This window comes from Trichoplusia ni, chromosome 20 (assembly GCF_003590095.1).
Source record: "Trichoplusia ni isolate ovarian cell line Hi5 chromosome 20, tn1, whole genome shotgun sequence".
NCBI classification, from domain to species: Eukaryota; Metazoa; Arthropoda; class Insecta; order Lepidoptera; family Noctuidae; genus Trichoplusia; species Trichoplusia ni.
Window position 1 is genome coordinate 1,333,739 of NC_039497.1, and position 14,513 is coordinate 1,348,251.

At 36.1% G+C, this 14,513-nt stretch overlaps 1 protein-coding gene across 7 annotated transcripts in view; it reads right to left on the reverse strand.

Moving 5' to 3' along the window:
• The window catches only part of LOC113503987 (1-phosphatidylinositol 4,5-bisphosphate phosphodiesterase), a 77,955-nt gene that overhangs the window by 22,611 nt on the left and 40,831 nt on the right, over positions 1-14,513 (reverse strand). For 2 of the 7 annotated variants that reach the window (XM_026886136.1, XM_026886131.1), the window contains exons 4-7: positions 3,729-3,788; positions 3,235-3,237; positions 1,954-2,091; positions 960-1,039 (exon numbers count right to left, since the gene is read on the reverse strand). In XM_026886136.1, the coding sequence (XP_026741937.1) occupies positions 960-1,039; positions 1,954-2,091; positions 3,235-3,237; positions 3,729-3,788 (281 nt within the window). The remainder of the gene's footprint in view (positions 1-959; positions 1,040-1,953; positions 2,092-3,234; positions 3,238-3,728; positions 3,789-14,513) is intronic. The other 5 variants (XM_026886137.1, XM_026886134.1, XM_026886138.1 and 2 more) reach the window with 3 other exon arrangements.

The window sequence follows — 14,513 nt, forward strand, 5'->3', positions numbered from 1 at the left end:
TTGAGCATTGATCCCCATGCTGGGTCACTGCGGGTTGGCGATTTCAGATTTGTGAAAATCTGGATTCCAATATTAACATGGTTTCCTTCACTTAAAAAAATGCATAGAGCTGATAGACAGCAAGGCCACCAACGGCATAGTCGTTTTGTTTTATTAAAAACGAAATAGATTTTGAAAGCAATGTGTTACACATATTTGAATTTCAATTCATATAGAAACTGTTTATTCATTAATTTTAGGAAAACCTTTCCTATCGCTTCCTAGAAAACTTTGGCTTTCATATTCCGAAGAGAAAATTTAAATAAGAAAGCACTGAATAGAAAACGAATTCATAAAATGAATAATCTTTTAAAATATGAATAAACATGAAGAATCTATTATTTAAAACATAAAACTATCAAATGTAAATTAGAAAACCATTTAAATAACGCTAAATCTAAATAAAGACGACAAAATTCCATAACTCAGTTAAATTTAGATGCTTCTGTCCAAATATTTGTGAAATATGATTTAATATATTGTTTGCATTAGGAGTAGTAACCTTGGAAGTTCACAAGTCATTCACATCGACACGAAAATAATATGAAAACAATCGAAGATTCGAAGCAAGTTCATCTGGAGCGTTGGAGAAATTAGCATTTAGCCGGCAATTCAGCGCTTTAAACTTTGCTAAAACTCCAGCATATTAATGATGACAGCGCTGATACTGTTAGACTTTCAACGTTTTTTCGAGCAACTTGCTTCAAAGCCTCGACTTGATTCACTGCCCTATTTTCCCCGCCTCGGGTAAAGCGATAAATCTGAATATTTTAAGCGCTGAAGCACGTGCTTCCAGGAACCGTTGCATAACTTTACTTGTTATCCCCGAGGTGGGCTATAAAGCAGTTTTCTAAACACCGAAACACAACAGTTCGATTCCCGCCTATAGAAGCCATGCCTCGTATCTTGCTTGCACTTACTGCTTCTTAAGACATGTCATCGGACAAACGTTGTTTGCTTTGACATTGTGGGTGATCCGCCTCAGGCCTTGCAACCATACCTTTTTGGAAATATATGGAATCATTTAAAAGACAATTAGGAATATAATGTAATGTGTTTTTTAAGCGTCGCTGATGCCTCAGTGCGCGGTGTTTAGCGTATTGCATGAGGCAAGTGTATGATAGGTGGGCAGAAGGCAGTATAAACCCATTTCTTAATTTTGTTTCAGGTACGGTGAAAGAAATGCTGATTGTATAAAGTTGTTTTGTGTAAGTTGATAAAAGTGAAAAAAATTGCTAAATATTCGTCAAGTTTTTCGAGTACCTGTAAAAAAAGCTAAATAGGAATGCCGTGGGTAAATAGAGAAAATAACAGGTAGTCAAGAGAGTTTGCTATTACGAATAACTGACACTTTTCTTTTAAGTGACAGATCTTTATTTTGTTACTCCTACGTTATTAACCAGAGTAGGAGTATATAATACCCTTTAATGTTACAACTTACATTAGGAAACTCTTTCAAAGTACTCCAGCATCCCCATTTACGCCATAAGCAAGTACCTTAAATCCCATATGTATCTGTGTAGGATCATTTGTATTTCAAATCTGGGACCTTCCACCACGTCTTCAAGTATGACTGCTGCTTTTCTAAGCCCTTTATCTTTCATAACTCCAAGAGTTTTAGGCTAGCCAAAATTAACTTTAAACTATCACCATAAAGTTCACAAATGTGTGGCATAAGACGACAACTAAAAGATAAGTTTTGGTCAAATAATACCGCACTTTATTCAGATAGTAATAAAGTCAGATTTCGACTGTCATATAGAACTCCGCTGGACTGCCCTGTACCAACAGTCCATAATTTAAGAGGTGGTGGTAGACCCCGATGTTCCAAAACAATTGGTTGTCGGATCGATTGTGTTCCTTAAGACAAAGCAATGAAGTCTATAATTCTAATTGAAACTGGTTTGAACTGACCTTAGCAGTGGCAGCATCAGGGCAGACGACATGCTGGTAGTTGATGTTGATGTAGTCTGTGCCACTGCAGATGGTCAACGACTTGTCTTCCAGATTCTCTCCATGTTTGTTCATCAGGTTCGTGCTGAGTTTCGAGTCCTGGTGAGAGTAAAGTTTTATTATGATCTGGTTAGTAATATGGTGATGGTGTTATTTTATTCGTTGGCAATTTAGAAGGTAGAAGAAAAAAAGACCTCCACACAGCAGGGGCCTGGGTGCAATAGTGGATATAGACAAAGGCTGCGTTTTCACCAGGGATGTACGAGGATGCGAAGCGAGGGATTTGTTGTAAAGAACCAATAGAATCGCTTCATTTAGCTCGCCTCGGTCAGCACAGCTTTGGTCGAAACGGCTCAGCGGACATCCTAGCACTTCACATTTCTATCGCACATCTCTTGTGGAAACGCAGCCAAAGGCGGTAGTTTATTCTGTATTGCCATAAAAAGAGTGAAATTGCAAAATAAGCTATATTTAGGTCGTTGCTGTTTTTTTAATTGCATGTGATGTTTAGGTGATGATGAAATATTTTTAAGCTCTGCAGAAAAAGTGCGTCAATTGTTTTTTTTCTTGTTTTTTTTTTTATGGAAATAATTTCATTCTGTATTCTTTTTTTGAAATTTGAAATTCAGGTTCATCTTTCAGTTTGTAAGAAGTTACTTAGAATAGTTGGGAATTTGCGAAATTTGTGTGACAAAATCACACTGCATTGGTATCATGCATGTCACGAATCTACTACAATTTCAAAAAAGACCTTGATTTTCCTGGTATCAAAGGCTCAATCAACCTCATAAAACTTGATAAAGCGCTTTCGGCTAACTAAAGCAGTGCATTACAGGCTTGTGACGTCACACGCCAGGATTCCCAGCAGATACAAGATGATATACAAAATGTGCATAAGTATGGTTTTTACTGTTATTTAATACTTATTTAAATATTGAAGTACTTTTTTTTTGTATTATGTGTAAATTAGGTGCCATTTTTAAATTAAATTTACAGAATGATGATGAAAATTTTCTTTGCAAAAATAAATAAATTAGATGACTTAATAAAATAAGTTATTATAATTGTTAAATTAGAATCAGATAGTAAATCTTAAGATTATAAACGGTTTATGAAATCCAAAATTGTTAGTGAGATAAAAATGCATGCATTAAAGACATTGACCTAGTAAATAGTAGGTTGAAGGTCAAAGGTCAGAAACAAAGACACGATACAACATTTATCCAATTTTGATGTACTTACAGGCTGAAGATAAAACAATACATAAAACAAAAAAGAAACACATCTTAAAACAAATTTCGAAAAAAATAGTTTTTTTTTATTCTACGTATCAGTCAGCATTTTTGTTCCTATAAATGGAACACTTACTGTTCCTTCTATTTATGAATAAGCGAAGAATACTCTTTTTTGTGATCGGTAATTAAAAAAATATTTTGTTTTTATATTACCTTTATATTTCAAGTGTTAGTTGCTGGGATTTTATTAGATTACTTACTTAACATAAGCTCGATAGTTTTTTAGATTTAAATTTTTGTCTAAAACACGATTAAAATCAGTTTGGATCTCAAAATTCTCAATTTTTTATATTCATCAAGTTCAAATATTATCAGCGATACATTTCATTTAAACTAAAATCAATTGAACGTTTTCTCCATGGAAAGTGAAGTACTAGCAATTCCTAATGATTATAACTCTACACTCCTACAATATTTCCATTTTCAAACAATGTATATTACCTTAGGCACTCCACCGGATCTGACGTCGCTGACCTGACACAGCTCGATGACGTCACCATCCTGTAACAAAGTAACAACATTATGCTAATGGTACTAGATATAATGAATATGTTAGATTGTATATTTGAAGTGCAGAGAGGGCTTGACACCATGTTTTAAAGTGGTGCTGTGAAAAAAGAATGTTGTCTTGTAACCGTCTTTCTGAAAGAGATGCTGGTCCCTCTGGTGGTGGGAGAAGGTGAAAAAAGGTTAAATAGGCAGGAGCAAGTACTTTCCCGCTTGAAAGCAGGGAACTTGGAAGCATTCTGGTGGCTTTAGCCGGTAAGAGTCCAGCTAAACTTTCTAGGGCGAAGGAAGTGACTGAGGGTTTGAAAAAGCTGCTATTTATTTCTGAAGAGTCTGGGAGTTAATTTATACTATATTTGTTTTACTTTTCATCATCTTTTAAATGTCATCATGGCATGAAGAGGGGTTCAAAATTCAACACGGAACTGAAACTATTCAGTTTCGTATTCATTTCATAAATAATTTGCTAAAAAGGTGTATTTTTCCTCTCGTTGAATAAGTACAGACAGTATTTTGGTATTCTCCAGCATTTAATTCAAGTAAAGTAAATGTGGATATCGAGGATAAAAAATCCTTAAATAAAGCTGGCTCATCGCGAACTTCGTTTTGTAGGTCTGATTTGTAATTCTAAAAATTCAGGACTCAAACGCATCCAAGAGCATTCTTCAAACTGATCCAGACGTTTAGAAGTTCGGTGACACGCACTACATATACAGTAGGACATACTGAAAGACAACGGGAAATCTCACACAAGCACACCCGAAGGCTGAAGCAGTAATTAAATAACCTACGGAACCAGGTCCTGACCTTTTCAAGAGCACGGAGCCGACGACAAAGGAAACACTGCTCAATAGGAAATGAACTTCCTCACTGCGAGTACTGCGACCCACTTTTTTACTGGCGCTATGGAACTTGGAGCCAATGCTTGCATTGTGAAGCAAAATGGCTGAACTGTGCAATATTAATTCCATGAAGGTTTCTTGATCTTGGTAACAGGTTTTCGGGGAACGTAGTTGAGAAGGCAAGGGTTCTAATTGGGTTGTATGTTGCAAGGAAGCATCGCAATTTGATTGTATGTTTATTCAAAACGGTTTCCTTTTGCGTATTTATCGTAGTTCTGGACCTAACCTCCTTGGAGTCCTTAATCATGAGCTGACGCGGTGATCCCGATGGGAACGAGTGTGTTCAATAAAAGGTATGTTTTTTTCTAACGATAATTTTTATGTCAACTTTTAACGATGGTTTTCATTCACGATTTATTAAACAAAATTATTTTGTTACTAGCTGCAAGCAATCAACACGCATTGCAATATTCCTTGAAATAACAGTAAACAGACACCGTATAATATTCCAAATGATTTTATGTGCAGAAAGAAGAAAGAACCATAAAAACACATTTACGGCCAATATTAGAGACATCTGTCAAGATATTAAACTAGAGGTCGTAGAATGTAATCTAAGTAACTGCAAAAAGGAAGAATTCTCTGTCACCTTTATACAATTATCTCATCGTCAAAAAGGAAACGTTGAATAGGAAATTGACTTCCTAACTACATCCCGCGGATGAAACTGACTCGTGCCAACATCAATTGCTTTAAAAACGGTAACAACCACCACTGATGTAAGAGCGAGACAGCGGACACCTTGTAGGGCATTGTCTCCTTCTCACAAAAGACAAGGTGTTAGGGTTAGGAACCAGAGTTTCAGTAAACGATCCAGTATTTTAGATCGTGGTTCTAACGTTCACATTGACATTGATTGAGAGGAATTTAGTCAATCTAGATTCTAGATGCTCCAGTTTAGATAAAGTGGAATGATGGATGGATATGTTAGCTTGATCGAAGATTTTGTACCATTGTTTGTACGCTTAATGTTTTTTTTTGCTTAACAAAGTTCCGTAGCCTGTAGCCGTCTACAATTAGTTATTTGTTTTCCTGTGCCATGAGTCCGATATGAACATTGTCATTGTTTAACTATTGTACCTACTGCCAGGGTTTCCAAATCGTTAAATCTAGTTACGTCTTGTCCAGCAAGATCACAACTTTGCTAGTCTTCTTTATCAGTTTAATTATCAGCATCCAGAGTCTTTGCCACGGCCAATATAGGCGCCACTTGACTCTGAGCCTGAGAGATGACAGATGACGACAACACGTCTACAATCATAATGATATTAGGTACTTCATGACGTAGTGCTAACAAGTGGCATTGAGATTCGACTCGAAACCTGGTAAGAACGATAACCTGGTAAGATGTAACTTATATAGTTACTTTAAATACGACCAACCCATTTAATTCTGGCATGATATATTATGAGATGACACAATCTTTTTCACATTTTCCCAGCGCACTAGGGTTGAAATGGAAATATGATTTATGCAGACGGGCGAAATATTTAAGCCGGTTTCAGGTGTGGCTGTGGTTGCCCGCATTTACACCGACTTTTAGGGTTGTTCATTGTTTAATTGATGGAATTTAAATATATGGACAATGGCAAAAAGATTCTGGTTATAAATTATGGAGCCATGGCTCCAGAAGTGACTTCTTTATTATATGAAACGGGTTGACTATCTAAAAATCATCTCACTCATTTCATCAAAACTTAAACTCTTTAATTATTTTTTTTAATTACAGACTCTAAACAAAAACACACATCAATTACTGTCATAACTTGTATAAACGAAAAACTTTAACTAGGTACCACAGACCACCGAATATTTCTTTACTTTTGATAACCCTACGCAACATTTATCCCGTGGGACGACCGGGACATTTGTAAACGCGAGCCGGGCTTTTAACGACCATCCTACCTAATAAAGTATGAACCATAAGTTTTATTGCTTTCATCCACATGACTGCCTTCATAAAACCGTTGGTTGCCCAAATAGTTTTGACCTCAGGTTGAGTTCCCTATATTCAACTTATAGTATGTAACTGTTGGCTATTATAATAATAAATTAGTCGAGCAGAAGCATAATCAAATTAATATCTTTCAAATATTTCTATCAAAAATGGATAAATCTCCTCGCGGTGCCTGTAATGGTACTTAAGATCAAATTTGAAGCTAATGTGGTGATCTTGAAAAATGCGAATTTACTGATAAATATTTAAGAATGCTTTATAAATATTCACAATTTATTAATCTGTACCACAAAAATATGTGATCAAAGTTTAACGATGATCGGTTTATTGACAAACAAACTGACATTTACATTAATATTATTAGTAGGAATTATATGAAAAGGTCCTGAGTAAACGAATATCATTGACCTAGCCTTTTCCCAACTATGTTGGGGTCGGCTACCAGTCCAACCGGTTTCACCTGAGTACCAGTGTTTCACAAGGAGCGACTGCCTATCTGACCACCTCAACCCAGTTACCTGGGCAACATGACACCCCTTGGTTAGCCTGGCTGTCAGACTTTTTCAAGCTTCTGACTACCTGTAACGACTGTCAAAGATGTAGGAATAACAGCCGGGTCCCACAATTTAACGTGCCTTCCGAAACACGGAGGAACTCGCTATGACAAAGATGGTCACCCATCTACGGACCAACCGCGTCAAGCATATCTTAACCTGTGATCGAATCACTTATGCGGTTATAGCACAGCCACGAGCTCCTCCTGAGTAAGCGTATAATTAATTAATTAGCTTTTTAAATGACAATGCGCTTGCCACCCTGCTTCTATTGAATTAACTTACGTTTCATCATAAAATGTAGTTCACTCAATTGTAATTCATGTTTTAATTACACAAAGAAACTGTGAGTACATACCTAAATAAATATTTACACGTAATCATATTCAAAAGACTAACATTAAATTCTATAGAAACGTCCATTTTACTGAAAGTTTCAAGCATTCATGACTTTTGTATTTACGGACTTGACTTAAGTAAAATAATTCATTTCCAACCCTCTGTTTGCGGGTACCGACTACAAAGGGAATGCCTCACACAGTTTTCACATATTTCACGGCTAACTTTCATGGCAATGTCAATACAAGAATATTAAACTATGTTTGCGTTGCTAGGCAACGAGGCTGTTTTGTGTGAAATTAAATAGTTTTTAAGTAAAGAGTTTTTACTCTCCGATGTCTAACGGATGCCGCAATTTACAATTATCGATGAATTAATGGAAATTGGATTAAATTTGACATTGTTCGTATGCTCTTAAGTATACGAACAATGCGCGTTAGCGCACACAATAATTGTAAATTCATTGTATTTTCATTCAGTGAGACCAATTAATGGGGCCCAGAAATGGAATTTCCATTAATAACAATAATTGAGATGTCATTACACTCATTACATATTATCATGGTATCATTTTCAAACGACTTCAAAAGGAGGTGGTACTCAATTCGTCAGGATTTTCTTTTTATGATTTTTACGTTAGAATTTTGGAACGGATAAACCGATTTTGTTGATTTTCATCTTATCTTTCATTAATTAATCAAAAACATAGTATCAGCCGAAGACGTGCAAGTCAATATCGCAAATCCGTAGAATACTTCGTTAAGAGATATTTGCAAGTTTCTGTTAAAATTTATAAGCAAGCACGGGTACAATAAAAAATTGACTTTTAAAATTTTATTCATTTCATTTAAAAGGACAGAAATCTTTATTAATGTCAAATTTGTTTAAATCAATAGACAACTTCCATTCAAGCCACACAAACAAACACGTAAATCAAGAGAAAGTCGTGTTTTGTTATTTTTGGGAATAAATCTTGTTCTATTTACAGCGAACGTTACTTAGCGAGATTTATTGGCGTTAAAGCCAAAATCAATGACAGAAAATAACGTCTGTGTACCTACTTAACTATACCGTCATAATTTATAACTTAAAGTAGAAATAGTTTTAGGTGTATGATTTGTATAATGATGATTTTAATAACACATTATCTGTTAGTCTGTCAGTGGCCTAGGCGTTATTATATGGTGTAACGGTTTACTCACGCGTATTTATCGGGGTAGCCCGACTAGTTTCGGACCCAACCGGAGTCCTTAATTATGAGCAGACGCGGCGGGATCGATAAATACGCGTGAGTAGACCGTTACATAATTTAATAATGAATCATTCTCACGATAGTTACGATTAAAATATAGTGAGGCCTAGGCGTTGTTGATTACTTCTTCAGGTGCAGGGGTCGAAGTGTTACAAAATGTCTGCCATCAAATTGATACCTGTGCCAAATGTGGCTTAGCTTTGGTCAATGAAATGAAATAAATGATTTTCCAAGAGAGGCGTGATCATTTTCACACGTATTTTATAAGCTAGCTTTAACCATTCTTAGAAAATTACAGCATTCGTAAATAGTACCTACATATAGCCAGGCTTTGACTTAGCTGGCAGTGATATAAGGCGTCTAACGATACCCCATAAATACGAAATTAGTTTACCCATTCAGAAGTTATGGTGAAATAAAGGAACGCACACATATAATAAACATTAATAGGCTCGGAAAATTATTTCTCCTTGTTTTGAGCTGTCGTTGAAGCAATACCGGTTGATGAAAGTGCGAGGCCGATTCGAAACACTGAGGAGTACATTAAAATAAGCATGCTAATTTATCTTACTTTCTAAAGAAAAACAACTTATTTGCTGACGACATATTAAGCTTAGCGAACCGACGGTTGAACTATTTCGTTTTTTTGCGATTATAGTGGGAACAGAAATACGTTATCATCATCATCTCAGCCTATAGCTGTCCACTGCTGGACATAGGCCTCTCCATACGTTCTCCAGCAACAGTTCGTTCGTTTTAATAGAAATACATATTCGGTTAAAATGTTCATTGTCTAGTTATCACGTTCCATAACTGTACAATATACAGCCTGATATTTGGCGGACGGACTTAGTAAAATCATTCTCTCATTTAAAATCTCAAAATATTAATGTAACAAATATACCCATGACTGAATTATACCCAATCTTTAGCGTTTAACCAAACCTACCCGCGAGTACATGGCATGTAGTTCTTTAACAAAACATTTTCCATTTACATATCTTATTAATATTTACTGAACAATATAAAGCCCACAACAAAGGCTGTACGACGTCAATAGACTGCAACCTAGTTGTGTCCCTGTTGCGATCTAGATCAGCTGTCATTTGCACGTCCGCGGCACGGACGTCGGACGCACGGACGCACGGACGTTGGTTGTACAATGGGGTAGGATAGGGGTGGCATGCACTACTTAACGTGGTTTAATAATGTTTAAAGTGTTTTTTCTTTTTGAATTTCCCTTCAGTGTAAAGTAAAGGAATGAAATTACTTTTTGAATCATATTTCCAGCTGATTTGGACTGTAGCTCATTTATTTTGTGAATGGACCTACATTTTTGTTTGGAAAAGGTTATTAATTTGATGGACAGAAATTGGGAGGTCCCACCTACAAATTAATTTGTCGCGAATCCAACTCGTACTTGACTTATTTTCGTTGTTGAGTTGTCTAGAGGTATATACCTATTCTTAAAATTTTATGTTTGCAATTAGGACATTACGGCTCCAACGAGTTTTTTCTTAATTAATTTCAAGTACTGCCGAATTGTCAATTTAATTGGCCTTATCCATAGCTCCAAATGTTACAATCTAATTAATACGCTTACTTCTAATTGATACGGTACTAATTGCTTGTTTAGGTAACACAACTAATCAATTTATTTTACTGTTTATAGTTAAATGTAGGTGAGCAAATTAGAGAAATAAATAAAACAAAATCAAGTGCGAGTGCAAGAGACAAATTAGTTGGGTAATAATTATTAGAGGGTGGGTTCGTATCCTAGAATCTTATTTCTGAAAAAAAAATACCGTTGCTAAACCTCTAATTTTAGAAGCTGTTGTGACCTGTGCCTGTTTTGGTCTAAGCAAAATGCACTAAGAAAAGTTTAATTATAGAACCAGTGACTATTGTTGCGCGTTCCCAAAATTCTATTATCAAGAAGAAAAACCAGCAAGAAACTTCATAGATTTATCTATTCTACCTTAGCCCGGTTTTTCCAATAACCCAACATGCAATGCTTAAGCAACAACCTAATACTTTACTTCCCGAAAAAAAGTATTTAAAGTTGAAAAGAAGCCTGGCAACATAGCGGTAATCAGACTATCCTTTTCCCATAACTACCAGTAGCTGTGGATAGTATCTACAGTATACTGGTGCTAAGGCAATCCGTTTAGTTACAACCTAGAGTATCTAGATTGCCTGTCAACTGCACTCGTCCGAGGCAAAGCTATTGTCCACACGCTTTGAGCTGTCATGGCGAGGGAGGGACCCTCCCGGTGATGTAAATACGCCTGTGACTTGGACGTGGTGTGTATAAAATAATTATTGATTGTTATAAAAGAAGAACGACTCCCGCATTAAGGAATTAAATCCTTGTTTTACGGGTGGTTTCACAAAAATTCAAATCACATGCACAAAGACACTCAGCTGAAACTCAGGATCACACAAACGTATAACCTACGCGGGCATCGAAACCGCAACACATAGCGCATAGTACGTTTTTCATGTTGAATCTACCAATGGGCTATCTGTGCTGTCAAATTATTCCTATTGTACTGGGGAGCTAGCATGGTGATAAATACTCAAACCCTCCGCTATGGAAAGAGGCCTGTGCCAGCTGTGGAACGTATATAGATTGGCATTGTCATTATATTATACGCTCGTGTAGACAATCTAGCAGGTTCACAAAGGACCAAGGAGATTTTAATCGATGTGAGTCAGAAATTAATGTGGCCATTATCCTTTTAAAAACAAGACATACAGAATAAACGATATGACGACATATAAAAATATGATGAATACGTGTTGTAAATAGGTCTAAAGTAAAAGCTCGTACAAGATCTGAAGAGTGAAGAGCGCATCGATCAAAACACACGTCGATAAAGAAACAAACACATGACATCCAAAATACAACATCACAAAACAGAAGCAAGACAAAGCGACCATCAATCAAATATAAGACCTCCATCACAAGAGCCTCGCGTGTTACTTTACCCAAATGGGTCCACAGTCCAACAATGGAGTTTTGTCTAGTAGGTGCTTTAGAATTCCTTCCTTCCAAACTTCGTCGTGACACACGTTATTATCAAACGGGCTAGGTTAACTTTTACCTAAAAATAATATGTGTGGGTAAATTTTCTCACTGATTTTAATAAAACGATGTAGTTAGTATAAGAACTGTTCTGCTGGACTGTAAGTACTATATGAGGCGCAGGAAAGATTCTGATCAAAACACACGTCGTGGTATGTGGGACTTCTAGTCCTTGAAGTCAGGACAAAACTAAAAATGTTATCATTTTTTACTACTCCGCCACTAAGGCTCTCAGACTTTAGACAAGCATTCGTAGATCACACAAACGCTTGTCCTACACGGGGATTGTGTGATCCACAGTGGTTCTGGAGTCGTGACCACTCGGCTAAATCACTGCATTGAGACGGTGGTTGCGCCATATATAGATAAGATAATTATTTCTGATGGTCATGAAGTATTTCTTGCATGGTCAGAGAATTCTATTATGGAAATTACAGACTAAACTTTTCCAGCTCGTTGCCTCTAATAATCCCGTCCAATTTCACCGATCAATAAATACCCAACGTAATAAGATCAACAAAATAATCCCTTATCACTAGAGCCATTATCAATAATTGAGTTTTAGGTCGGCTGTCCCTTTCATTAGGGCTGCGTGGTAAATAGCCGAAGGACAATTTTCGTGGATTAATTAACTATAATAGACCTTTATTTACCCGGTCCTTGAATTTCCCTGAAATAGTGTAAGGGTAATAGAGGAAAATAATTAGGGTTTTTTTTTGTTTTTCATGTTTGCAACAGCCCAACCATGGACCCTAGAGTCATATATTCACAATATCTAATTTTATATCATATTTCTTTTCTACCTTGGTCTAGTTGACTTACAATAAGGCTGATCAGTAGATTTTTAAAACAAGCATAACTTGCCGATCGTCAAATGTTTTCAACTTCGGTTAAAAGGCACTAAGATAATAAATAGGATGTTCAACATATTTGTGTAGTAAACAACTAAAAGAGCCAAAAGTTTTGGAAGAATGACAGGAGCCTCCAATACCCTGGCAATAATGAAGGTCAGGGACACTCATAATATATTTTTTATTGAATTTATTATTAAACTTAAATACCGCGTAAACATTTGTTGATTTTTATTCTGGAATTTTGGTGAATTAAAAATTTTACACAATGTATTCACTACCTACTAACGATTGATCTTTCAAAGGTAACAAACATACACACATTTGAAAACACTCACAATCTCGCATTTAATATTAGTGTGACTAACATATCAACAATGTAAATGTCACGGCCCTAAAGCTATCCGTAACTGTTCCCCACAAGAATTTGCTTGTTAGACCAAAAAAATGTTCAGAAAATTGCCTCAATATTTTGAAACATGAAGGTTACAGTCTCTGTAACCTTTTGTCCTCAACAACGGAGATCAGCTGAAGTGACACACATTTCTAAAGCGCTATTATCTCAAAGAAGGCCACCTACTAATGACTGGCTTCCCGTGTAAACACCAGGTCATTATAAAACCAGAGATTCTCAGAGCCCTTTACACTCCATCCCTCATACTCGACCTTGGACGTTGGAAATTGGACCCTGTGGCTTTCATCTTAAAGCGCTCTTCAGTTTGAGTGGAATGTTTGTTACTGAGAAGGTATTTGAATTTGTGGAATGCTGTCAAAATATGATATTAATTTTGGAAGAAAGCCTTTTAGATGTTTTCGTTGTTTTATTTGTTGATGTTTCTCTTTTGGTATTTGGATAGCGGACGCGTAGGTATGGAAAGTGATAGCTTTTTGTTATGTATTATATTTCAGAGACATGTATCATACAAATTGTTTTGTACGGTATATTTTCCTTGGTATTTTTGGTTGACAACTAGTTATTGATAAGCGACAATAATAAATAACACCACAGCTTTGGTAGAAGGGATAGTCCTTTTGTGTTCATGTCAAGATGTCTCCTTAATGACAATGTTATTTGATACTGTAAGTTCCCTTAATGTGCTTCTTTTGTTCTGATGGTTGATGTACTCATATGTCTATGACGTGATTTAAGACACTCTGGAAAAACCACAGGCATGTTGGTTTCCTCAAAATTGAATTTCAAAAGACGTTGGTGCGTGCGTGGATTCAAACCTAAGACGTCTGAATTGGTAGTCTAACGGTCATACCACTAGGCTATCATTGCATCCAATTTATGACAAACAATTATACATAATTATCATTTTCTAAGGACTAGTTTCAATTGTCCGAGGATCTAACTAGGATTCAGATAAAACTTGCGATGAGATAAAATTGAGATTAGAGCAGAAAATAGCAAAAGACCATTCACAAAAGCGTATTCCATCCGTCAAGTTCCATCAAAGTCGAATAAATCCGGACGAGTCACATCAAATCCGATACATGTTGTCACGTCGACACGAGTTTTGTTATTCTTTTCGGATATTTGGTACTTTGTCACATTCGAGATGTAACATTTCGGTGACAAAAACATATTATGGAATGTTTTGGAATGGAATATTGAATTAGAGGATGATCCACGAATTCTTATTTTGAGTTTGGGTGAAATGAATTGATATCATTTATTCTGCTCATATCAGTCCTGTGAAGAAATGTCGAAACAAACTCAGTTTTTTTGTTCATGTGCCTATGAAACCGCGACACAAAGATCAAAGTTCTTTA